Genomic DNA, 25,575 nt, shown 5'->3' with positions numbered 1-25,575 from the left:
ATAAAGGAAATCTTAGTGTGTTTCCTTTTCTTTGTTTGCTTGATTGATCAGATAGAAATGCAAGATATTACACACAATACCTATTATGGAAAAATGCCTCAGACCTGTGTGAAAAAAGTTGTTTTACATTATTATATAGATATTTGAGAACTTTAAACTTTTACTACCTATAAATACAATTGTATTGGATTTATTTAAAAGAGAAAACACTATGTTTGCCTAAATGACTTGGGTTCATACTTTGAAACCAAGATTAACATATTATTTGACTAGTAAGCATGACATTATGTCTGAGCTGATTACTATATTTAGTTAACTATATAGGAATTATTGCTTAGATACGTTATAACCACTTTTTATGTCATTAATTCTAGATCAAATGCTGTAAAAATTGTTCAAAACTCTTAAAAACCTGAAAAAAACCAGAAGTTTCAAAACAGAATTTCAGCTGCTCTGGAACATAAAATGTATTGTACTTTCTCTGCCATCCCACTGACAAGTAAATTTAAACAAGCATAGTAGAGCAGATCAAAATGAAGGTGGTATGGCTAATAAAATAATAGCAGTCTTTTGGTCTGTAATTCCTCCTTAGATTAGATACGTGATACTTTGTTGGCACAAAGTTCAAAAGCCTATTCCCATAGTATTAGTAATTTGATTTCAGTCATGCACAGGCTTGTTGACAGCTATTTACTAGAAATCTCCTGTATACTTGAAGTGGTAGACCAGGTATCCTGTTGTGCATTAATAAGGATATTGGCATTCTACTTGCAAGAACTATTTTTAGCTCAAGCTTTAGGTTTATGATGGTGTTGCATATTATTAATAAATGCTGTAAAATTGCCAAATAGTGACTATATTTTAATCTGACTATATTTTAATGTAATATTATTCAATATTATTTAATATTATTTTGTTCTTCCTTCAGGGAGTGAAAAAAAAATCATGGAAATTTTTGTTTAATTATTTAAAGCAAAGTAGTTAGCATAACCATGGAAAGATTTCTTCTCGAGTTTATCCTAAATTAGTTCATTTGGTTTAGTTTAAATTCCGTTTGATTTTTCAAGACTAAAGGTAGAATACAAATTTTAAAACAAAAGTAAAATAGACAAAAATATAAAACTTGTTAAGCTCACACACTGAAGGACTTGATATATATTTTTCTAATTGTTACAACAGCCCTAAAAAGTATTATATACTACCGATATTTAGCTACACTAGAAAAGTGTTGAAGACCATGCCTTAAATAACCTTTAAATATGTATATCCCTAATATTTCTTAGCTGCTACCCATACATTTGTTCAAGAGGTAAAGAGATTATTCAGTACTGAAGTAAAACAGGAGAAAATTATATTGTTGGAGGAATCTTGGCTCCATGCAATTTTCTTGACAAGGCATTGCAGAACTGGTTTGGTATTCCTCAAGCTAGGAGAGAGTGATTCACCAAAGTCACCAGCTGGCTTCATATCTAAGGCAAAACTAAAACACACCGTTTCTAGTAATACTTTTAAGAATTCTACCAAACTAGCTCAATTATAAATTGCCAATAATGCCTTGCTTAAGAATTTTTTTTACATTTATCAAGTTTTTTACAGTTTTAAAAACTCTGGTTTAAGTCACCCAGAATTTCCTTGAACTGCAAAATGGGCAGCATATGAGTTTTAACAACAACAATAATAATTTTGACCGGGCCAGCAAAACTACATGATTATGGATGAAACATGTAACAGTGATACCCATTGTTATCGGGGCATTTGGTACCATGTCCAAGAATTTTACAAAATACATCAAGAAATTGCAACTTCCTGCAATAACACCAGCGGAACTGCCAAAAACTATGCTATTTGGAACATCGTACATCTTAAGAAGATACTTGGTTGATACCTAGGATATTGGCAGCAACCTGTATCAACTATCAGCACCAGCCAGTGATATTTATGATACATTTTTTAAAGTTCAGTTGACTAAGTTTCATGTTTAATGAATAAAAGTTTATAATAATAGCAATAAAAATAGTTTCTATAAAGCTCAATCTTAATGTCATAAAAATGGATGACAAATACTTTCAGCAGAGTTTTTCAAGATAAAATCATTGCTACATGTAGATAAAATCTGAATGTCCCATTCAAAGTCTCTGTGAAATGCTGTGGTTGCATTTGGGAATTGGGGAAGGGTATGGTTGCTCTTTTAAGAAATCAGTCGTAAGGAACAACATTCCCACAGAGTTAAAATTCTCCTCTGCAGTGTTGTCTTTTATTTAGCTTACATTCAGGAATAATGCTGTGAATTGTATCATTCCATTCCTATCTCAGAAACCACTATTGATATGCTTTCCTTGCAGCACAATTATCACTAAGCTGAAGTAGGTCCAAGACAATAAGCAATTGCATGGCATTTATAGCTCCAGCAGACAAACTTCCCTTATTTTTCTCCACATTAATTCCAAAGACCTGTCAGATTTCTTTTTTCCCCTAAGTGACAATGCTCAGTGCAAGTTGGACCTCAAAATGAATCCCCAAAGCTATCACACCTAACTACTCAATTGAACCTCAGAGCTATTATAACCACCTACTCAATATGGCCAACTTCTAGATTCCTTTTAAACAATTTGCCAATCGTTCTGTAAAAATTGTCGAATAATTCACTAAGAAATTATTGCTAATGTAGGAATAAATCTTTGCATACCATATACTGCAATTTTTAAACGAATTTCTTCCTATTTTCCACTGTTTGAATTGCTTGTATTCCTACTGTTTTCTGAATTGTTCCATCGTGTTCCGTATTTTAGTAATTTTGGAAAGCAGGGAATATTTTCTTCGTCTCACTACTCTGTAACAGAGCTAGGCATTAATAAGAATGCATTTTTCACTTAAATAATTGTTGTATTTGATTACCTAGATACTGAGATTTTCAGCAATCGCCCCAACAACTCAGGAATCCTTGAGTATTTCAATCAATGTAAACTCACAGAGGAAACTAACAGAAGAAAAAAAGAATAAGTAATGCTTTTAAGAACATCAGAAAAATCATAGGAAATTATTTTTGCCAGGCTTTACTCAATTCTGCAATAATCATGCAGGTAATGTTATAGAGACAGATTAATTTAAAAGATGAAAAGCCTGTACTGAAACCCTTTGCAAATGAGACCATATATGAAATACCTAGAAAAAGCATGTATTCAAGAAGAGACTCCATTAGAAAATGGAGTGGGAGGAGGAATAGATCAGCTGTCAAATAGAAAAGCAAATTAAATATCCATGGGACTGTTAAAAGCTAGAGGAAAAGAGGCAATTAAATGCTAACAGCTCTATGTTCCACAAAATGGAACAGGACAGGGTGGTCTAGAGATTGGACAGGATTGGTACTCTCCTGAAAAAGGAGGTATTAGACATTGCAAATTATAAACCATTGCACTAATTCTTTAGGCAAACAAAAATTTGCCTTAAGATCTTAACTTAACAAAGGAGTACAGTGTTATATCTGGAGAGAGAAATGCCAAACGAACAGGCAGGTTTCAAAAAAAGCAGAGTGACATGAAATCAGATAATTAATATAAGAAAAATAATGGAGAAAGCAAGAGAATTTAAGAAGGTTTGTCTTTGTTTTATTGAGTACATCTAGGCTTTGTGTAGATTATGCCAAAAGGTGGAATTTAATGGGTGTGCCAGAACCCCTGATTATTCTTCAGAGGAATCATGTTCTTGTTTACTGTGAACAAGAAGCTACTACTGTAAGAACTGACTTTGGAGAAACTGAAGGGTTCAGAATAAACAAAGGATGAGACAAAGATGGTACGCATTGTCTCTGTCTCGGTTTCATTTGTGCAGGGAATATATTTTTAAAATGGCAGAGTTGTGTTGATGGAAGCTGAAATCAAACCTGGAGTTCAAATTTGAAACCTGCAGTTTGAAAAAAAGAAGAGGTTGTATGTATGAATGTATGTATGTATGTATACATGTAAGTTCAGATAATAAAATTCCTTAGCAGCAAACATAGTTAACATACATACCTAATATCTAATACTTCTACCCCTATTAACCCATTATAGCCATCATACCTCTTTAATTGTAAGACAAAATGTAATGCAGTATATCTGACCAATTTGATGAAAATATGAGTTACATTTTGGAATACAATATTGTTTAAAAAAATCTAAAACCATCTGGTATATTCTTATTCAAAAGTTCCAAAGTTATCTAGTCTTGTTTATGGGAATAGTATTAATATGAGTATAATTTCAGAGCACTCTACTGATGTATTTAATACTACAGTAGGTTAAATTATACTGTATTTTAAGACTTCTCTGCCAAGGGCAATAAATTTAACAACATGGTTATTAAAACCTTTGTATAAAACATCATAAGAACAATGCAGACTAAACCATTCTTGCATCCAAAAAGCTGGAATGTAAAGAAGTTTTATTCTTTATTGCCCCAAGTAAAAACTTGGTGGAAACAGATAAGTGATGACAAAGCTTTGATGTTAATAAACTCAAATGGAAGTAAAAAAAAATCAAAGTGTGTAAACGACGAGGTTATAAAAAGAGAGATGACAGAGTTATACCCTATAATTAGGTGTAATTTGTGCTTTTGGCACAGCTATTTGTCCTATATGAATGAGAGGCTGTCTTGCATTCTCTTTGCTTGTATAATAGAATTAGAGTACTGACACATCTACTTAAACATGTTCAAGGTTTTTTTTTAATTATTTGACAACAGTGTTTTCCTCTTACTTTCAAAAGCCTTCCCCCTCCTTTCAAAAGAGACATAACTTTAAAAGTGGGAAAATCTAAGCAAAAGCTTAAGTGCTGCAAATATTTAATAGTGAAAGGGAGTAACAAAGTTTGAAAGAGGGACGGAAATGTAGGAAAACCACATTTTAGGTTTCTGGCACAAGTCTTAACCACAGAGGTGCTCATAAGTTGTTCTTCCAGACAACAAAACAATTGAACAATGTAGTTAAATAGTTTGTGCCCTTTCTTGTATAAGAGGTGTATAAATGATGTCTGATCAGGTTTTAGAAATGACGGTACACTTAAAAACAATATAAAGACGATCACCACATCTCTAGTCTGTATTCCAGTAAAATTGCCATTCATGTTATTACAATTGAAATTTTGAAAAAGGATTGAGAGAGAATTTAAGTTCTCAGGCAGAGTACAATTTTATATCAAGCAGTTTTTGAAACCAGATTTCAAATAAGATGTCATTTTATTTAACTAGATCAATTTTTATTCAATCTTGCTTAACAACCTTTAGTTTTTGCTACCAGCCCAATCAAATGGTCCCATACATAATTGTGCCCATTGCTTAGCTTAGTTTGCACCACCTAATTTACTTATATGCAAAATATATCATTAGAAATGGCAAACTAAAAGAAATTAAATTAAAATTGCTGAAATTTTTTTTAAGCAATGTATGATATGCTGATGATTTGGGGTTTGGAAGTGAGGAAGACTTGATAAGTTTGTCTTTGAAAGTGAAAAAAAATGGAAAAACAATGAACAAGTAATAAAAGTAGAAGAATATGTCATTTTTCATGACTCAAAAATTTAAAAAGATGGTTAAGGGTAAGCTTGAAGAAAGGAAGCACCTGCTTCTTGGGAGAAAGACTGTAACATGTTGAGATGAAATCCATGCCCTTGACTTAGTAAAGTATTAAGCGGGGTACTTGTGACTTGTATTCGAAGTTCTGATGGTCAGGGAGGGCCCTGTGGCCACATGTCCACTTTTCAGGCACTCGGCAACAGGGCTGTATATTTACAATCACGTGACAGCATTTTGTGATGGTTTTACAGAAAACTAGCATTTATTTCTGCATTTACAAAATGATGCCCACAGCGAACCCTTGCTAAAAACTGCTGCAAAAAAGGGTGTAAAATCACATGGCCAACCTGCTTTACAGCCATCACAAATTATGACCATAAAGAGCAGGCTACATGTCGGGCTCCATATTCAACTACGCCTGACAGCAATAAAAGACATTAATCATGGATCCCTCCCATCAGCAACAACGTGGATGCGGAACGGGGATTCCCTATGACGCTGCCTTGCACTGCTACCTGAGAGTGGAAGGCTGAATGGGAATTCCCACATGACGTGGCTGGGGCACTCCGCTGTATAAGACTTTAGTGCAGGGAGGGGGAGTTATACATCAGGTGTTACGGGGTGTTTTGGGAAGTAGAGGGGATCAGTGATAGGGAAGGTGCAGAGCATTCAAGGCTGTAGCATGGGAATACAGCCTAAGTAACTAATTAGCCATATTAGGAAATGTTGCATACATGGGTAATTAGAACAGGGCGGTTTACAGGAGTTAGCTGCGATTAGATGGGTGGGGTTATGCTATAAAGAGTGCTGGAAGGCAAACTCCCCCAGCACTAACCTAGATTGGAATTCAAGCCATTATTGCCAGATGAGATGTGCGTTACTTGTACAAATAAACGACTGCATACCTCAATGTTTGTTGATTTGTACCTTGGGAATACGAACATCCGGAAGACCGGCTGACACTACGTTACAGTTGTAAGTCAAAAACTGCCTGTATGAAAGTGGAGAAATGTCATAATACTAATTCTGTATTGCCATAGCCCGGTATGACTATGCAAGCTGCACCACTGGAAAGGATGAACATAGAACAATTAATGCCTCTGTATTGGGATGCTGAAGACAATTGTTAAGAGTGCCTTGGAAAGGAAGTGGAACAAATCATTCAAAACTACATGAAATAAAACTAAACTGCTCACTCGAAGTAATAACTCAGCTGCAAGTTAAATATTTTGGACACAAAGCATAAATAACAATCTTTGGAGGAGACTCTGATACTTGGGAAAATTGAAGGCAATAGCAACAGACCAGAAGGAAAGATGCTATCACTAATATCAGAGTCTACTATTGACCTCACCCCTTTCTTTTTTTAATATAAGTTTTATTTGGGTTTTCACAAAAAATAAAACATAATACAAACCTCACCCCTTTCTTAAGAGGTCTGTAGGGGTCGTGTATAAGCGCACCAACGTGCCTACCATCCCTGTCCTATTGTTTCTTTTATATTTTTTTTATTTTTCTTATATGTATCCATGTATTCATAACTGTGTTTTTACTTATACCTATTATCTTGTAAGCAATTGACAAATAAAAATAAATAAATAAAATAAAATAAAGAGTGCGAGTTTAGAACTCAAAAGGAGCAGTTACCGATAGATCTGGCTAACTGTTATCTGTTAAGAATCGGAAATAAAATTGCATTTATTTACTTGACAGATTTATACTCAGGCCAATAGGAAACAGACTCTTAGTGGTTGATAGTATTAAAATAGAATACAATATAAAAACAGCAATACATTTTGTAAAATTCTAAAATAAAAACATAATATATTTTTCTAAATTTAAATAAAAGCTTATAATCAAAATAGACAAAGCAAAGCTCCCAATGGTGCCTGGTGTCAACCCCCCAAACATCCTTCAACACATCCATGGGTTAAAGCCTGTTTCCTGCTTTGTTTATAAATAAAGTTAACATTTTTTAAAAAATAAATTAAATATTTCACTTTAATATAATATTTTGGAATGGTTTTTTATATTACATGATGGTGATATTGAAAACTCGACATTTTCTGGCTTCCTTTTTCTTTAATGAGAACTGGTTTGGCAGAAAGAAAACAACACTATTTGAAAAATATGACACCATTTTTAAAAAATGTTGAGCACTTTTAAAAAAGAAGAAAAATCTGAAGCATTGAAGATTTTTTGGAAATTGTTTGCCATTGCCTTCTTTTCTAGGCTGAGAGAGAATGACTAACCCAAAGTCAACCACCTGTGACTTTGACTAGACTGGAACTCTAATTTCTATCCTTGTACCTTGACAACTATACCAAATTTGCTTCCTTAATCCAGTCTACCATTTGGTAGACTGGATTACATTGCATATAAATGTATTGTTTCAAACAAACCTATAGTCCCTTTATCAATACTTGGTCTACGGTAAATTTGAGCACCATGGTAAGAGCTTGATTTAAAATCACTGTACATTAAGGCAACATTTCGATGAGTTTCCCCCACCCCCCCAAAAAAATCATAATAGGCTGAACTGTGTATATGGAATATGTTTTCTAATTATACTTGTTTTTTAGTGAAAATCTCCACATTCTTGTTGCAGATTGGTCAGCTGCAGACATACAACTTGATCAATATGTAGAATCATAAGGTTACAAAAGATCACTTAGTTGATCAAGCCCAAGTGCAAGTATCTATATTAAAGCATCCACATGGGAGGCCTATCCAATTCAACAATTACCTTTAATATTCATTGTTGGTCTGTTTTACTGTTAAGAAGTTTATCCTATCATTTCAAATACCTTTCTTTAAGTTCATTATTCAATGTTCCGCATATGAAGGCAGGAGGAAAAGGTCTTCCTGTTGTATTAAGTAACTAGTTAAGTTCATAGCAGGAGGAACAGCACAGAGGATAGTCAGATCCAAAGCCGTTTAAGGATTTCAAATGTCCATATCTTAAATTGTGCCTGGAAAGCAACTATTAACAAGACCAAATCTTTCAGTGTAGGTATTATGTGATCTACGTATCTTGTATCAATGAGCAGCATTCAAGGGCACTGATTCTTTTCTTTGGAATTAGAAATTAAACTGCAGTAGAACTGAGTGCTGTCAATAAACTGATGGGAGCCTTCTTCAAAGCTCTAAATTATACCCGCCAAGGATTTTTTTTTCATGATGAAAAACATAGGAGACTAGATAGAACCCTGAAGAGACCTAGGTATCAAGCAATGATCCTTCAACACTCTCTGGATACACCCCAACAGGAAAGAACATAAACCACTAGAAAACGTTGTCCCTGTGGCCCAGTACAGCCAGAAATACTATAATAAACACCAGTGAAAGTTGCTGAGGGCTTGAGGAAAACTAGCAGGGTCACATTGCCAACCCACACTCTACATCTAGCTTGTGGCAAAACAGTCTCGGTACCATATACCAGATGAAATCCTGACTGAAATGGATGAAGAAAATAAGTTCCATCCTGGTGTAACTGAAGTTGCAAGGCATCTGTCATCCAGAATTACCTGCTATTGTGTCATGCATTCACCCAACCAGGAGCTGTTATTTCTTTTAGTTGATGGCAAACCCTGAGAGGAGAAGAAATAATATATTATCCATAACAAAGAGGTCTGCTACTGAATTGGTTAGGAGGAGGCAAGAGCTGGAGACTTAAACATTTCTGGGGAGAAGAAGGGTCATAGCTAGCAAACCAAAATGGAGTCTGGGTAAAAATGGCTGTTGAAGACTTGTTATTACTTCTAGGAGAGCCTGTGATAAGACTCTTGAAGTCGAGGTGAGTGAGTGAGTTCAAGGATATGCATTGTAGCTGGAAGACATGCAGCAAAGAATAGTCCTCATCATCAAAACTTCCATGGAAAACCATAGAAAGTTGGAATATATGCAGCATTGAAGCATGTGTGTGTGTGTGTGTGTGTGTACAAACATATGTTGTGTGTGTGTATGTGTATGCTTGGAATAAATAGAATTGAAATACAGGGAGTCCTCGACTTAAAACAGTTCACTTAGTGACCGCTTGAAGTTACAACAACACTGAAAAAAAGTGACTTATGAGCATTTTTCACTCTTACAACCATTGCAGCATTGCCATGGTCATATGATCAAAATTTGGATGCTTGGCAAGTGACTCATTTAGTTGCAGTGTCCCAAGGTCACGTGATCCCCTTTTGCCACCTTCTGACAAGCAAAGTCAATGGAGAAGCCAGATTCACTTAACAACCCGGTTACACATTTACAATTGCAATGATTCAGTTAACAGATGTGGCAAGAAAAGTCATAAAATGGGGCAAAATTCACTTAACAAATTTCTCACTAAGCAACATAAATTTTGGGCTTCATTGTGCTCATAAGTTGAGGACTACCTGTACTTGGCTGGATACACATAAATCAAACCTGGACTAATTTGAGCCGGGACTTCCCAGAGGATCATTCAAATTTACTTTAACTGGGCTCAATTTCTAATTTGAAATAATAATGCAATAATACAAATAATAATGTCTATATATTAAGAATGTTCTCCCCACTAGAAATTGCACCCATAATTACTCATTGGAAATAGGAACTGTATTGGAGCAGGGATAGTCTTGCTACCAAAAGGTAAGAATAGTACCTTCTATTATCTTAAGCAGTATTAGATTGTCAGGAAGTTTTTGGGACCTGCTTTATCAGTTGTGTGTTAATCTCAAAAGTTTGTACAGGAATATATGGAAAAATAAACAGATAAATATGGCTAACTGCCATAACAAGGAGTAGAGGTTGGCATTTCTGTGGAAAGCTCAACTGTATGTAAGGCAATAATAGTGACCTTCATTAACTTCATTAATTTGTGTTTATTGTAATGGCATTGTAAAGCAATTTAGTATAGTAACATATAACTTAGATGTTAAATATGTTGGTTATTATAACTTGTGGACTCTCCTTGCCTTTGTATTCTCTTCACATTTTTTTAATTTCTTTTTTTCTCCCCCCTCCCCCCCAGTTTATATTAAAAGAAATAATCTGAGCCAAGTTAGACTGCTGGATTAAAAACCAAAATCAAAACTAATCTTGTAACCTTTTTTAGCAGCCCGAATATAATATCAGTGACATTTATTCATAATACAATAGCTTTGAGAATATGTACTAAAGATTAAAATACAATTATAATTGCAAACCCTTATCTATACCACATATAGCAAAGGAGTTCTGGCTATCCCCTCTGATGTTTAAATATTAAATTGCAATTGTCTATGTTTGGATTAGGCTGTAACATAGAGATTGTGCCATATGGTTTTGCATGTATGGTGCTATGTCTACATGTAACTTATATGCTGGCTGACATGTTAGAATGTTAGATTTGATTTAATTTAAAAACAGAAAAAAGCAATAGCATGAATTAATTTGTTAGTGACAAGAGTTAGTAACAAATGTTAATAACATTCCACACAACACATAAACAACAAGATTGTCTAAATGTGAGTGTAATTCAGAACCACCTTCCGGCACTAGCAAACGCAATTGAGCAGATGTAACAACTTTCATACGAAATTCAGAAATTCAATCCACTAATAAAAAAAATGTACTAATAAATTCACAAAAGTGTGTAGCCAAGTAAAGGCAGGTAACAAGAATTATTTCAAAGGTTAGTTGCCTGCTTCATTTACTATTTAAAATGAGGTTATGGAGATAGATCATTATTTTTCATTCAGCCCTCATAATTTCCTGCAGGAGTAAATTTGTTCCTATTACAGCTTGCAGACTTAATTATGGTGTTGGGACCATTACAGTCCTGTCATATACCAGAGTATTAAGAGCAAAGCTGCAGAAAGCATGAGTGACCACTTATTAGAATGGAAAACTACTTTGAAATCAGTTCCAATAGTGAGTGAATTAAATAATATCGTAGTCAATCATACTGTCTCAATGCCAGTGCCTCTCAGAAAGTAAGCTAACCTTTTTGGTTACTGGGAATCAAGCAGAGGTGGTATTCAGCAGGTTCTGATCAGTTCTGGAGAACTGGTAGCGGAAATTTTGAGTAGTTCGGAGAACCGGCAAATACCTCTGATTGGAGATTTTACAGTATCCTTCCCCAGCCACGCCCACTAAGCCACGCCCCCTAGAACCAGTAATTTTTAAAAAATGAATCCTACCAGTGGAATCAAGACATTTAGAACCAGTAGGTCAAATTTAATGACCAGTTGAATCAGTCTCCATCCTCCATAATTAATTCCTTAGAGGAATCTCTTGCTGAAATCTTTTCTAATTTAGGAACTGAAAAACCAGTTTCAGCATGTAGTCCTCCATCAAATCTCAAGAGTTTTTGTTCCATTAGCTTCTCCTCCATAATGAAAAAATAGACATTAATTAACAAACCCTTTGGCTTCCAATTGCAGCCCTTTGGTAATAGCTAGAGCATTATAGTAAATGGGGTGGAGGATATACAGTACTTCTAATTTAAGAATTCAAATAACAATTCTTGTGTGACACATCCACCTTTCAGACGAGAGGTTGTCTGAAATGAAAAGAATATTTAGTTTTCCAGCTCTTCAGACTTTTGTTCTCATATCTTCCAGAAAGAATCTAATGTCAAAATTCTTTAGTAGGCAACTAAAAAAAGGTTGCCAGCCTGTTATATTCCATGAGAACAGCTGAATATTACATTGAATATCGAGGAATCATTTAGTAGAAGTCATTTCAAAGCATCTTGTTGTGATGGAAGCAAAGGGGACTATGTCTTGGAGGACTAGGTTAATCTCATGGATTTTGTTATTTGAATTAAAATCTTTAGGGGAAACCTTCCTGATGAATTAATGAAGACGATTGAGATGTATTTAGGTTCATCAGAGAATTGACAATGTAAATATCTTTGAGATTTTCTCTCCTAGGATGCATCATTAAATATGGTAGTTCATATGTTTCACCTCAGTGTCTGGTAGTAGTTGAAATGTTAGGTTGAAGGGATGGCAGACAAGATGGAATGATCTACAACAAGCTATATGGAACCATGGTGTCTTTTATGTAATTCAGCAAAGATGGACTACAGATTCATGATGGAGAGAGAGGGTTAATAGAGACTATATCAGCTGACAAGAAAGATCATAAGTTATTTTTCAAAAATTAGTTACATTACTCACCTGGAGGTGCTGGGGAACCAGTTTTCTCCTCTTTTGGACTCCTTAGACACAGGTAGCTAGATGTTATTCTAATGAAATTCAAACCTTCTACCAGAATTAAACTTACAAATCTTTGTATGTTGCTATTATATATAATTGTATTACCTTTAGGAGCTATATCTGCACATGTTGCAGAATGGATATCTAGAAACAACCTGAATGATGCATACAATTCCACCTTCCTTAAGGGAGGAGAGATACAGATATCATCTTATGTCATCCCTCCATGTATGGGGTTTTACATTACTTTTTTGGAATTCCTTTTTTGTTTCCTGGAATTTTTCCCAAACATTCATATACAAACAAGAAGAGGGTTTAGAGGCATTCAGCAATTAGAAGATTTAAAGCCAGCTTGGTCAAGAGAGTGCAAGATGTGTGAAAGACATGTTCATTTCAAATAACCAAATGTCTAAGTACTTTTTGTATCTTTGTTCCAAGGTATCTTTCATATCTGAAGACTCCCAAAGTAAAGCAATTTTTAAAAATCTGAAACCTTGCAACTTCTGTTTTTCTTGCTGGATTTTTTTTCAGAAACTGACCACTGAAAGCCCATGAAGCGTCTTAAATTTGGGGACAAAGGTATTGGGAAGGAATATTTTTCACTAATGAAGGTGAATATATACATGTCGCAGGATAATAATGCGAGATCGAATTTGGGTCGGTCATTGGGGTTAGAGATTTGGAGTGGTGCGGTGGCCTAGAGGTGTCATTTGATCCTAAGTAGAGGCAGATATTTCTCTCTCTGGGCACACTGAGAATATATCTGCTGAATGAAACTCTGCATTGGTGACAGGAAGGGCATCCGGCCATTAAAACACTCTGCATGCTTCATTCAGTTGCCCACACTCCACCTCGTGAAGGATTATGGGGTCATTAAATAAAGATGATGATTGGAATCAGAGATTTACTCTTCCAAGTTTTCGCACATATGCTGGAGCCCATCTTCAAAAAAATTTTCATACAAACTCTCAGTTATGGGGCTTATTCCATTCTACTTTTGGTTCAGCTTAAGACTTATCTTTTGCCCAGATTTTAGTCAAATGTGTGTTATTGTGGTGCCTCCTTTTCCAGATTGTTTTTATCTTACTGATTTTTTTAGGAATAGCTTGTATCATAGTTTGTTCATGGTTTAAAATGTGAGGATATACTTTGAGTTAAGGACAGGGAGGCACTTAAAGAACAGCTGGACATTTTCAGGCCTTTAAGAAGAATTTCTCTTTAGTTTGTGCTATCTAGAGCAATCCCAAGACTCTGCTGGTGGTGACTCCTGAAAAATGATCATTCCCAGTAGATTAAATCCCTCAATGGAATAATTTGTATAGAAATGAACACTGAAATTTGACCAGATGTTCAGAAAAATATATCCCGAAATATAGGTATCTGATGAGTCATGGACTTTGGTCAGGAGCCAAAATGGACAGGTCCTTTGAATCAGTCACTGATGACTGATGATAAATGGGTATCTAAGTAGAATAGAAGCTGGAATTAAATTATAAATATAAGGAGATAGAATAAGAAACTAAGAAAGGAATGTGTGTAAATGTGTGAGAAAGAACAAGAAAGGTCATTTAATTGTACTGTACTGGAAAAAAACTGGAACCAACAATTCATTTTGAAAGGAACCAAGTTTTTAAAAATGACCCTTCAGTAAACACTATAAACAGCATACAACTGTACATTTTTCACATACTAGACAATGTTCAAAAAGATTGAAAGTTAATAATGAAGGAAAGGTAACACATTATTTATGATATCAAGATTTGAAGAAATGCGTAGTACCTTTTATTCTCATCTGTTTTTGGGTTAGAATTAACTGCCTGTAATTTAAGACCCATTATTCATTCCTGAGATAAATGAATTAAGCTTTACAGGGTTTGGTGGTAGGTACTTTGTACATGTTTAGTTACAACTGCCTCAAGCTAGTTTTTTTCTATGTAGAGTAAAAAAAGGGGGGAAATCAATGTCTTTCTTCTTTCCAAATAATTTAAAATGATTTCTTGCTCAAATTAAAAATTAGCCTGCAGAAATTAGCCTGCTTTGTTGAAGCCTATCTCCCTGCAAGTTACAGATTGTGTCTGTGTAAATAATGTTCAGATACAAATTGCTTCCTAGCAGCTGATTAGTTAGTATTTCAATGAAAGGAGAAATGATTTGCGTCATTGGAGAGTTCTTTGAAGTCATTCAAGTCTAATTCACCACTAAGTATTAGAGATCTAACATTAATGTTTCCAGTTACCATGAGAAGGGGTCTAACGTAAAATCACAGGAACATTTATATTCATGATTAAGGCTGAAATCTTTTCCTTTGTTATTTCAGTTGATGTCTTGCTACTATGGCATATATGATATATTAGAATTCCTGAATTCCTACCATCTGTAGTTGCAATAAAATAACTAAACATTAACTGAATACATTTTACAATTCAATTATTCCTAAAAATGTGTTTTCTTTCTCACACACTCAGTTCCACATGTGTGTGTGTGTGTGTGTAACCAGCTTAAACAAAACCCTTTTTCTGTTAAATGGATGGGCTCAGTGAAATAAAATGCATCATTAATTCTGATTTTTTTTTAAAGAATTGGGTTATTCAAATCAGTGTAACATAAACTTTGCTTTATTTGTCATTGCAGTTTTTCTCTTAGATCTATCACTTGTGAAACATCAACGTCTGTGTTCTAGTTTATCTGTTTTTAATACTTAATACCTGGATGAAGCGGATTATCTAGACCCCTTTCAGTTCTAGCCCAGATATGGCATTCCTCACATTTTTGGATCACTTCTGGTGGGAGTAGAGTGAGGTAGTGCATCTATTCTAATTTTAGTTGCCCTTTTGGCAGCTTTTGATGCCATTATTCATGGTATTGTTCTGGATTAGTTTCAGAGAGGGGTTGCAAGGGTACTGTTTTCCTCCCCTTCTTGGAGGCCAATTCCAGTCAGTGTTGATTAAGAGTGAGATTTTGCATTATTTGCATTATTATTTTGCATCAATCATTAGGCAAATCTATTGTTCGCTATGTGCCTTATTTACCAGAAAGTGGAAGTAAATGTCAGTTTCTGGCAAAACCATTTTAAAAGTAAGGAAAGTTATGACAGCTAATGTTCCTTATAGAAATCCCAAATGCAGTATCTTTTCTTGGATAGTTGTATAAGTGTACATATACCAATAGTCAAAAGGTTTGATATTTTCAGTCTAGTTGAAAGCCATGCTTCTGACTCATTTTTCAAAATAAATTGCTTGTATTTCTGGTGATTAATATTAGATCAACTTTCCACAGTGTTTGGACTGTATTTTTTTTGCTATCATAATCAATAGCTTGGCTGGGAATTTTGAAATTGTAATGTAACATATCTTGAAAGTATCAGGTTTGCTTCTTTAGACCATAATTGTATTTATATTTAACTGGAAATAAGTCCTATTGAATTTAGTTAGACTAAAGTAAAGGAACTTGTGGTTGAACTACTAGTATTCTATAATTGTTTGTTCTTAGAATGTAAAATTTGAAAATGTTCTTAAGATATGCAGGAAATATTTGAAAAGGTGATCACGTATTGGACTGCACTTATAGCTCAGCTGGCTTTATTCAACTCCTCCACCAAAGGCAAAGACTCAAAAGGAATCTGATAGAAAATTTTATTAGCACATTTGTTGAAAGGCATAAGCTATTCACCTCACTAGCTTAAGCCTTTCAATAAAATTTGATAGAAAAATGCTTCCAGATCCCTTGTGGTGGTGGTGATGATGATGATTTTGCCACCAGCTCTTCTTTCTGTAGCAAGTACAAAAACTCAGTTGCGGTCATGATTCACTTAGGTTGATGGCTGAAGGGCATCCCTTGAGAGTGCCAGCACTTTCATTGCTTCAGTCATCATTGTTAATGATGTAGGGAGAGAAAACCCCTGAGTCATAAAGAGAATAACGCTGAGTACACTATTCTATTTAAGACGTCCATGAAATTTAAGCTAAAGGAATCAGTAAACGCATACAAATTCATATTCACCCGGAGCAAGAGTAAAGGCAGGATGAAAAGGCATTTTGCTTTTGCTTCTACAATTTGTCTCTAGCTACTGCTTGGTGCTGTTTGCTAGATGGATCAGAGATGGATGGATGGATGGATGAGGGATGGATGGACAGACAGACAGACACAGAACTTTAGATCAGAAAGCAATCCCATAGGTACATTCTTCACGTTCATCTTTGTAGAGATGCTGTCGTTCGACAGAGCATTGGTTTTGTAAAACTCATTTTTCATCAGCATGAATAGAAATTGGATGTGCAGTCTAAACTCAGAGTAATTTTGCATTGCTCTTCACTGGACACCCTCCTTACTTTTGATTGAATTTTAAAAGATATTCAGTGTCTACCAAGCTCTCAACCTGGGCTTAAGTGACTTCAGACTCTGTTTTTCCTCTGTGGTTTCAAGGTTAATTAGAACTGAGGTACGGATCATAGAGTAAAGATTTGAATGTACAATTGATAGTATATTTATGAATTCATGTATAATGCTGGGTCCTTATATATTTCGAGGAAAGGAAACCAAGGAAGGAAAGAAATAAAATAAAATAATAAAATGAGTAAATAAAATGGGAGGGAGTTGACTTCATTATGAAGTCAACAGGAGTTGAAACTTGACTTAACAGAAACTTTATTTTCATAGACAACGGTAATGTTCAATCTGGCTATCTTGATACGTATGTCATAATATTTCTGTAGTCTTTTGCTGCTTTTCCTTTATGGACAACAAGCAGTGTTCCTATTCTGGCTACCTTTATCTCTCTCCTTTTGCAGACCTCTTAACTTTCAAGCAAGGCAAATAAGTGATAAAGAAGGAAAGAATTGAAGGATTAAAAAGATAAAAAAAGAACACATAGAAAAGAATATGTAATGAATAAAGTATGAATTCAGATGAACCAGCCTGGCTTCATAATAGTGCTTGTGAAAAGGTTCCTTAAATTATAATTGTTAACAAGCCAAATATGAGTCAGCAATGTGACGTGATTCCAAAAAGTTATATGCGTCAATAGCATTATATTTTCAAATGACTGAAAAGAATAGTTCCACTTTATTTCACATTGGTTAGACCTCCACCTTAAATATTGTTTCTATTTTTCAGTGGAATTTTTAAAACATTCAGACACATTGGAATGAATTCACAAAAGGGCAATGAAGGTTAACAGAAGATTGGAACTTAACTCCTGGAGTGATGAATTAAGGGAATGGATATTTTAGCCTTGAGAAGAGAAGGCTGTGAGGAACAATACAACATTCTTAAAATACGTGAAGTAGTTTCTCACAGAAGAAAGTTAAGACCTATTTCTCTGTCATTCCAGAATTTAGGGCATAAGAAAAGAAACTGAAGATACAGGAAAGTGGATCCCAGTTTAGTATTTCCAAAATAATTCCTAAGAGTACAAGGTAATCTCCAATTTACGACCACAGTTGGGACAGGAATTTTAATTGCCAAGTCATGCAGTCATGTAATGAGATGTCTTGTGACTGCGTCACTTAGAGACCACAATCCTGTCCATCCTCATTGCAGTTTTAATCAAGAATCGTGGATCATTGAACAAGTACTCAGTGCAAACCATTCTGGACTTTGTCCCTCATAGCCTCAAGCCAATTCCCACCACCTGCCTATCTCTCCTCCCAACTATGCCCACCCTGCACCTTGTCTTGTGGGGCAAAAAGCCCCCCCCCCCCCCAGCCCCAGCATTTCATTCATGCAACAGCATTCTTTCGTTCCAAGAGGCAGCATTTATTTGTGCACCAACGTTTGTTCAACATCCCCTCTCTCACACACACACACAGCAGCAGCATTTATTCTTGTGACAGCTACCTTCTTTTGCTGTTCCCTTCATCACTTACACAATTTTTCTCAACAACAGCATCTCGGGCATCTTGTCTTATTTGAAGTTGTTCTAGTCTTTTGATTATTTCTATTGTCTTTTTTATCTTTTCTGCCTAATGACACAGCGTTGGCCACCATCTAATGAAGTAAAATTACATTTAGAATTAATCACACCTTATCATTTCCATCTTATTCATGAATTTGGGTAAGATTCACGAGTAATTTTTTTAAAAAATGCATGCCTACAAATAGATGTGTGCCTTAAACGCCAACGATCCTTTTGACAATTGCCTTAGTCTAAAATAAATATTTGTTTTGCAGCATGCAGCAATGATATAGTTTCAGGTCTTGCTCTGTTGCTGAGTCATAACTGGTGATTTTAGTCATGAATAAATTTACTTGTACTTGCTGTATCCTTTCCTGTCTTTTTGAAGGAAGATGCTGTGGATGAAGAGATGGCAGAAAAGCTTTCCATTCGAAAGCAACGTTTTATGAAATTTGCTTCTTTGGAATATGGAGGAGAATATTACATGACTCCAAGAGATTTCCTGTTCTCAGTTATGTTTGACAAATCAGAGCGTAAGTGCTGTTTTTCTTTTAGTTTAAACGATGCTGCTGAATGAATGCCAATTTGTCCATTTGCCAAATTAGAGGATTCTTTTTGATATAACTCGAAAGAAATTAAGGAGAATTTCTTCTTATCTGTGTATCACTTTAAAACTGAGACAAACTGAATTATTCTGAATGCAACCAGTGGACTAGAGACTCTCTGTTTATACTCCCACAACTGAATTTGTCTTGGTCATATACACAGGTACCTCAGCAATTTGTCTTGCTAGATAGAGAGGAAGTTTTTTAAAAAACAAAGAAATCTGTAGAAAAATGGGGCTTCGCTTTGCCCAATACCCTCTGATGCAATGTTTCTCAGCCTTGACAATTTTTAGATGGGTGGACTTCAACTCCCAGAATTCCCCAGTCAGTCATGCTCAAGTCCAAAGCTTTATGGATGGGTAGGAGGGTAGAGGCCTGCTGAACTTCAGAGGAAAAAGTGTTCCGTAGGGTAGGGGCTGCTATGGAAAAGGCACATTTCCTAGTTCCCATTAGATGATAAATGTTTAAGGGAAGGGACTAGGAGCGCCCTTCCCACTTCTGTCCTAGAAGGGCAGCCCCATGTAGAATTCATTGCAGGATCCAAATTTATGGAAAGGGGTGAAATACCTTGCCCTCGGAAGTTGTGGGAGCGCCATCACTTGAGACTTTCAAGAAGAGATTGGACTGCCATTTGTCAGAAATGGTGTAGGGTCTCCCGCTTGGGCGGAGGGTTGGACTAGATGACCTACAAGGTCCCTTCCAACTCTGATTATCTGTTATCTGTTACCTACCCAGGTATTCATTTTTGTTTTTCTGTTGCATTAAGTTTCATTTTTTTATCTTTCTGAATGTAAGTTACGGTATTGGGATGTTTGATTTCAGCATATTTAAGGTTAACTGTATGAAGATACTTTTTTTTCCCTTCAGAATATTCTTATATTTTGCAGAGAATTTTTTGGGGGGGAGACCAGTGCCATCTTGTGGCCTGTCTGGAGCACTGGGTTTTCTTTTGGATTTTCCTTTTTCATGTAAAATTTGTAATTATTTCCTTTCCTAATGAATGTCCTCATTTTAATACTTTAATTTTTTAATGTTTTATCCTAATTTTTAATAACATTATTTGATTTTGTGACCTCCAAGTTTGATTTATCTCCAAAGGGCGAGGAAATGCTGAATCCCCTTATCACCATGCCTTTACATTACAGTCAGGAGATAGTCCAATTGCAGTCATTTCAGTTTTTTTTTATTTTTAATAGCCAGAAAAACATTAAGGGATATGGATGTCAAGTGAGTTGCCCTTCGAAGGATAAATGGTGACAGCAGGAACTTCCAAGCCAAACAGGAAGCAAAGCTAGGACTGGCCATTTGCTCTGCTTTTCTACTTAAACAATTGGAAAGGACAACTCCAAATTGTGGAAAATCCTATCCAAGGGTCATTATTAATGCTGTTCTTTTCCTTTGCATTACAACAACATCACAAATGATAAAGTAGTGACTTTTGAATAACAAAAGGTTATATGTCTCTTCTTCCTAAAGAGGCATAACGTAAGTGCATTGTATGCAGGAAAACATGGGGCTGAATTCATTGCTGTTGAAATGCTAACATCAGAATGTCATTATGAATGTTGATATTAACAGATAACTAATACCTAAGTAAAATATATGTTACAAAGCTTTGAATTTATAAAATTTAGATTGCACAGAAATGTGTGACATTCATTTGGTATCTAGCTCTAAAACTATCCAAAAATTGTTTTTATGACAGAGAGCACTGATGTAATAATTCATTCTGGTGGCAGTTTCTTATACATGCAAAGTTATAGATAATGTTTTGCCTGAAAAAAGATCTGATTTTTTTCTGATTGGTGCTATGTAAATGGATGTTTAAAAAGGTGGAAGATGCTAAAAAGCACCCATCTTCTGAACCAACCTCCATTGGCAATTTGAAGTACCTAAGTCAGGGGTGTCAGACCAGTGGTGGGATTCAAATTTTTTTACCACCGGTTCTGTGGGGTGGCTTGGTGGGTGTGGCAGGGAAAGGATACTGTAAAATCTCCATTCCCTCCCCACTCCAGGGGAAGGATACTACAAAATCCTTATTCCCTCCCCACCCTACTAATCTGCTTTCCAGCTCCGTTCTCTTGTGCAGGGCAACAAAAGAAGACCCAACTGATTAGTTGGGACTCGGGAGGCAGAGAATAGATGGGGGTGGGGCCAGTCACAGGTATATTTCGATTCTCCGAACTACTCAAAATTTCTGCTACCGGTTCTCTGAACTACTCAAAATTTCCGCTACCAGTTCTCCAGAACTGGTCAGAACCTGCTGAATACCACCTCTGTGTCAAACGCAATCCTGTCACGGGCTGTATCAGGATTTTGTTTGTTCTTGGGGGGCCAGAGTGGGTGTGGCCTGGTCGGCCCAGCCAACCGGGTGGGTGAAGCTGGGGTGGGCCAGGGCAGCACGGGCTGGTCCCTCGCCATCTGGATGGCCCCGCAGAACAACTCTGGGCTATGTAGCCCATGGGCCTCCTGTTTAATATCCCTGACCTAAGGTGTAATAATTTCTGTTCTTTCATTCTTATGACAGAACAATAAAAGAAACCAAACTACCATTACTTTTTAATGCTGTATATAGACCTTCAAAAAGTTTTTAATTCACTTCATGAGTTTACAATACATAGTGTAAAAAGTTATAAACCTGAAAAATATAGAGTTATTCATATAATCTATAAATTATCAAATATAATGAGTGAAAAGCGTGATCCTTTGTCATGGTAGACTACACCCCAATGTCATGATACGCCATTCAACAAATTTAGTTTCAAGTATGTTACTAATTCCTTGCTAGATGATGACCATGCACGCTATCCAGACGTTGGTTAACGAAGGCCAGTTAGGATGTGATCACAAAACTCTAGATGTATTTATCCAGAAGTATCCAGAGATTGAAGTTATGGTTTAATATGTTAATGATTGTTTTGTGAGTTCTTGGATGTGGACAAAACTGGAGTTCTATTTGGGCTTCTCACATGATTCATGTGTAACAGGGATAACTCATTAGCATATCACTGTGAAGTAGAAAGTCACTGACAGAACTCAAACCAATTTCATTTCCGCTACATTCACATGGGAGATAGTTAAGAACTATAAAGAAGAAGAAAAACTGTAATAGCCACCTGTCGCACACTTGGTCTTAGTCTTAAATGTTTCTAGTGGTGGTCTTTTATAGTAATAGGTTTTAAAATTATTGTAGTCCGTTTGATCTGGAAGATACATGTTGGCTGTATTAGGGTTGTTTTTTGTGATTTCAGTTTTATGCCCATATGTAAATGTAATGAATAGGAAGTATATTAGTTTTTTAAAAGTTTATTTTATTCTATTTGTTATGCATTGTAGCAGCGTTTAAACAGATTGTTCCTATCGTTTTAGAACAGTAGTTTTTTTCTAACTATTATGAACATTTAAATATTTCTAAGCTGTTGGTAATGTTCTGTTCATGTCACTTGCAACTTCTCTTTTAAAAACACAGTATGCAGAACTCAACAAAGCTTTGACTTACAGATGATTGACTGGTGTGTTTTTTTTCTTTTTTTTCTTTTTCTCTCTTTTTTGGACAGGTAAAACTTTGGCCAAGAAACTGACAAAAAAGGTAGGCAAAGAGTTGATGCCGTTTGTCAAAAGAACTTTTGTTCTTTTTGTTACTTGCTTTAATGGATTTTGCTTTCACAACTAACTTGTCATTTATTTGGTTTGTTCAAAGGAAGTAGATTCTACCCTAGCAAATGTTACGAAAGCTAGACCAGGACCAACCTTTTTTAGAGATCTTGGAGACAGAGGTAACAGTTTAGAATTATTGATGTAATTAATATTAAAATCTTTTTTCCTGAGATTTTGATATATGAAAATTTTTGCTTGGTGCTACATTAAATATTTTGTTGGAGCTATTTCAAACTCTATTTTAGCTCCAGAAACACAGATACGAAAAAGATGTGTGTGTATGAGAGAGAGAAGAGGGTGGGAGAGGGAGGGAGAGAGAGAGAGAGAGAGAGAGAGAGAGAATGAGAATCAGAGGGAATGAATTTTGATTCAACCTGGAATGCATGAAAATGTATGTAGGAAATAAGTCATTCTTGTAGGTACTTCATATCTCAGAATATCTATAGCAGGGGTGTCCAACCTTGGCAACTTTAAGACTTGTGGACTTCAACTCCCAGAATTCCTCAGCCAGCTTGCCTTTGGTTCAGGGAAACTAGTATATAGATAATAACAATTCTACAACTTAGTTTGACAGTACAAATAAAACATTGGGATTTTTTAGGCTTCCTAAATCAGTATTGTAAACCCTTTGAAATTAACCAAACTGGAACACCAAAGGCATGAATACTAGGCTCAGGTCGGAGATGTTTTCTCAAGTTCCTGTTTGGGGCTGAGAATTCTCTTACCTGACTGTTGCTTTGGCTGCAGCTCTTCCTCCTCTTTCTCAGGGCTGTTGTCATAGCCCAGTACTCTAATTTCTTTGAGACAAATCCATGCGGTTGCTAAGAGTAGGCACTGACTTGATGGCACCTAATCAGTCAACATTTCAGGAGAATTCCATATACGTCGCAACCTTCTTAGAGGCTTCTCATTATCATGGGATCCCCAAATCTGAAAAAATAACCACACAGTTTTAGAGATTTCTGTCATTTTTTGAATAATTTTTATTTTGACCATCACAAAACAATTGTTATTTTTATTTTCATTTAAAGACTATAAGAACAGGTATTAAATTCATTGTTTATTGCTTTTTTCCTTGACGTCTTTTCTGAGCAAATGAACCTTCTCAAATTTACAGTGTGCCTCCTGGTGAAATATTTTTAGTTTCCCATTTTCTTATTCTACATTAATTTTTTATGATTATGTTAAGGTCCCTTTTATTTTATTTTTTTAAAAAGTAAGGGAGTCCCTGCAGATTTTACTCCACTAGTCATTGCCGGCTATAGGGCATAGTGCTCATCTGCGTTTTAATGCCATTGAACCAGAACTGTCTGAAAACATTTACAAGGTCATGTGGCCAGCATGACATCATGGAGCGCTATTACCTTCCTGCCAAAGTGGTACCTATTTATTTACTTGCATTTATAGGCTTTCAAGCTAGCTGCCAAGCCCAGCATCTTAACCACTGAGCCACCGCTCCACTCCTTTATTTTAAAAATAGAGAGTATTAAAGTATATTCATGCATTTTAGTACTGAAAGTGCGTTTTTTTGTTTTAACGATAAAAAAAAATATATGCATGTACTCTTTTTTCTTTTCTTGCATTGCATAATAGTTTAATGAATTGTATTGCCTAATTTAGAAATAAAACACATTCAAAAATGAATTTAATTTTACATTGGATAAAGCTCTGTATGACGCCTGTTGCATGGCTATGTAAAAACGGATAGGGTGTTATGGCATTAATTCCATACTTTTCCAAAATGCTTTCAACTAAGCAGGTAGATATTTACCCTAATATGATTAACCACAGCCAGTAAAAATGTAAAATATGATGTAGCTAATTAAGACTCTTATTCAGAAAATAGTATTTTTATTGGTTTAGCTACTTTACCTATATTTTGTTGAATTCAGAATGGAAGGGACTCTCTAATAAAGTCGTAAGTTTATTGCATATTGCCTGTTTTGTGGTGAAACTCGAAAAATTAGAATATCGTACAAAAGTTCATTTATTTCAGTAATGCAACTTAAAAGGTGAAACTAATATATGAGAAAACTCATTACATGCAAAGCTAGATAGTTCAAGCCGTGATTTGTCATAATTGAGATGATTATGACTTACAGTTCATGAAAACCCCAAATCCACAATCTCAGAAAATTAGAATATTGTGAACAGATTCAATATTCTAGGCTCAAAGTGTCCCACTCTAATCAGCTAATGAAGCCATAACACCTGCAAAGGGTTCCTGAGCCTTTAAATGGTCTCTCAGTCTGGTTCAGTAGGAATCACAATAATGGGAAAGACTGCTGACCTGACAGTTGTGCAGAAAACCATCATTGGCGCCCTCCATAAGGAGGGAAAGCCTCAAAAGGTAATTGCAAAAGAAGTTGGATGTTCGCAAAGTGCTGTATCAAAGCACATTAATAGAAAGTTATGTGGAAGGGAAAAGTGTGGAAGAAAAAGGTGCACAAGCAGCAGGGATGACTGCAGCCTGGAGAGGATTGTCAGGAAAAGGCCATTCAAAAGTGTTGGGGACTTTCACAAGGAGTGGACTGAGGCTGGAGTCAGTGCATCAAGAGCCACCACACACAGACAGATCCTGGACATGGACTTCAAATGTCGTATTCCTCTTTTCAAGCCACTCCTAAACAGCAAACAACATCAAAAACATCTTACCTGGGCTAAAGAAAAACAGAACAGGTCTGTAGCTCAGTGGTCCAAA

General features: G+C 35.6%; 1 protein-coding gene across 1 annotated transcript in view; it reads left to right on the top strand.

Moving 5' to 3' along the window:
- The window catches only part of MICU2 (mitochondrial calcium uptake 2), a 66,487-nt gene that overhangs the window by 9,686 nt on the left and 31,226 nt on the right, over window positions 1-25,575 (top strand). The window contains exons 2-4 of the mRNA XM_087937147.1: window positions 19,001-19,145; window positions 22,775-22,806; window positions 22,918-22,993. Of these exons, the coding sequence (XP_087793273.1) occupies window positions 19,001-19,145; window positions 22,775-22,806; window positions 22,918-22,993 (253 nt within the window). The remainder of the gene's footprint in view (window positions 1-19,000; window positions 19,146-22,774; window positions 22,807-22,917; window positions 22,994-25,575) is intronic.

This window comes from Pseudonaja textilis, chromosome 7 (genome assembly GCF_049901715.1).
Source record: "Pseudonaja textilis isolate UNSWEBS1 chromosome 7, rPseTex1.2, whole genome shotgun sequence".
NCBI classification, from domain to species: domain Eukaryota; kingdom Metazoa; phylum Chordata; class Lepidosauria; order Squamata; family Elapidae; genus Pseudonaja; species Pseudonaja textilis.
This window is presented reverse-complemented; position numbering and strand designations above follow the sequence as displayed.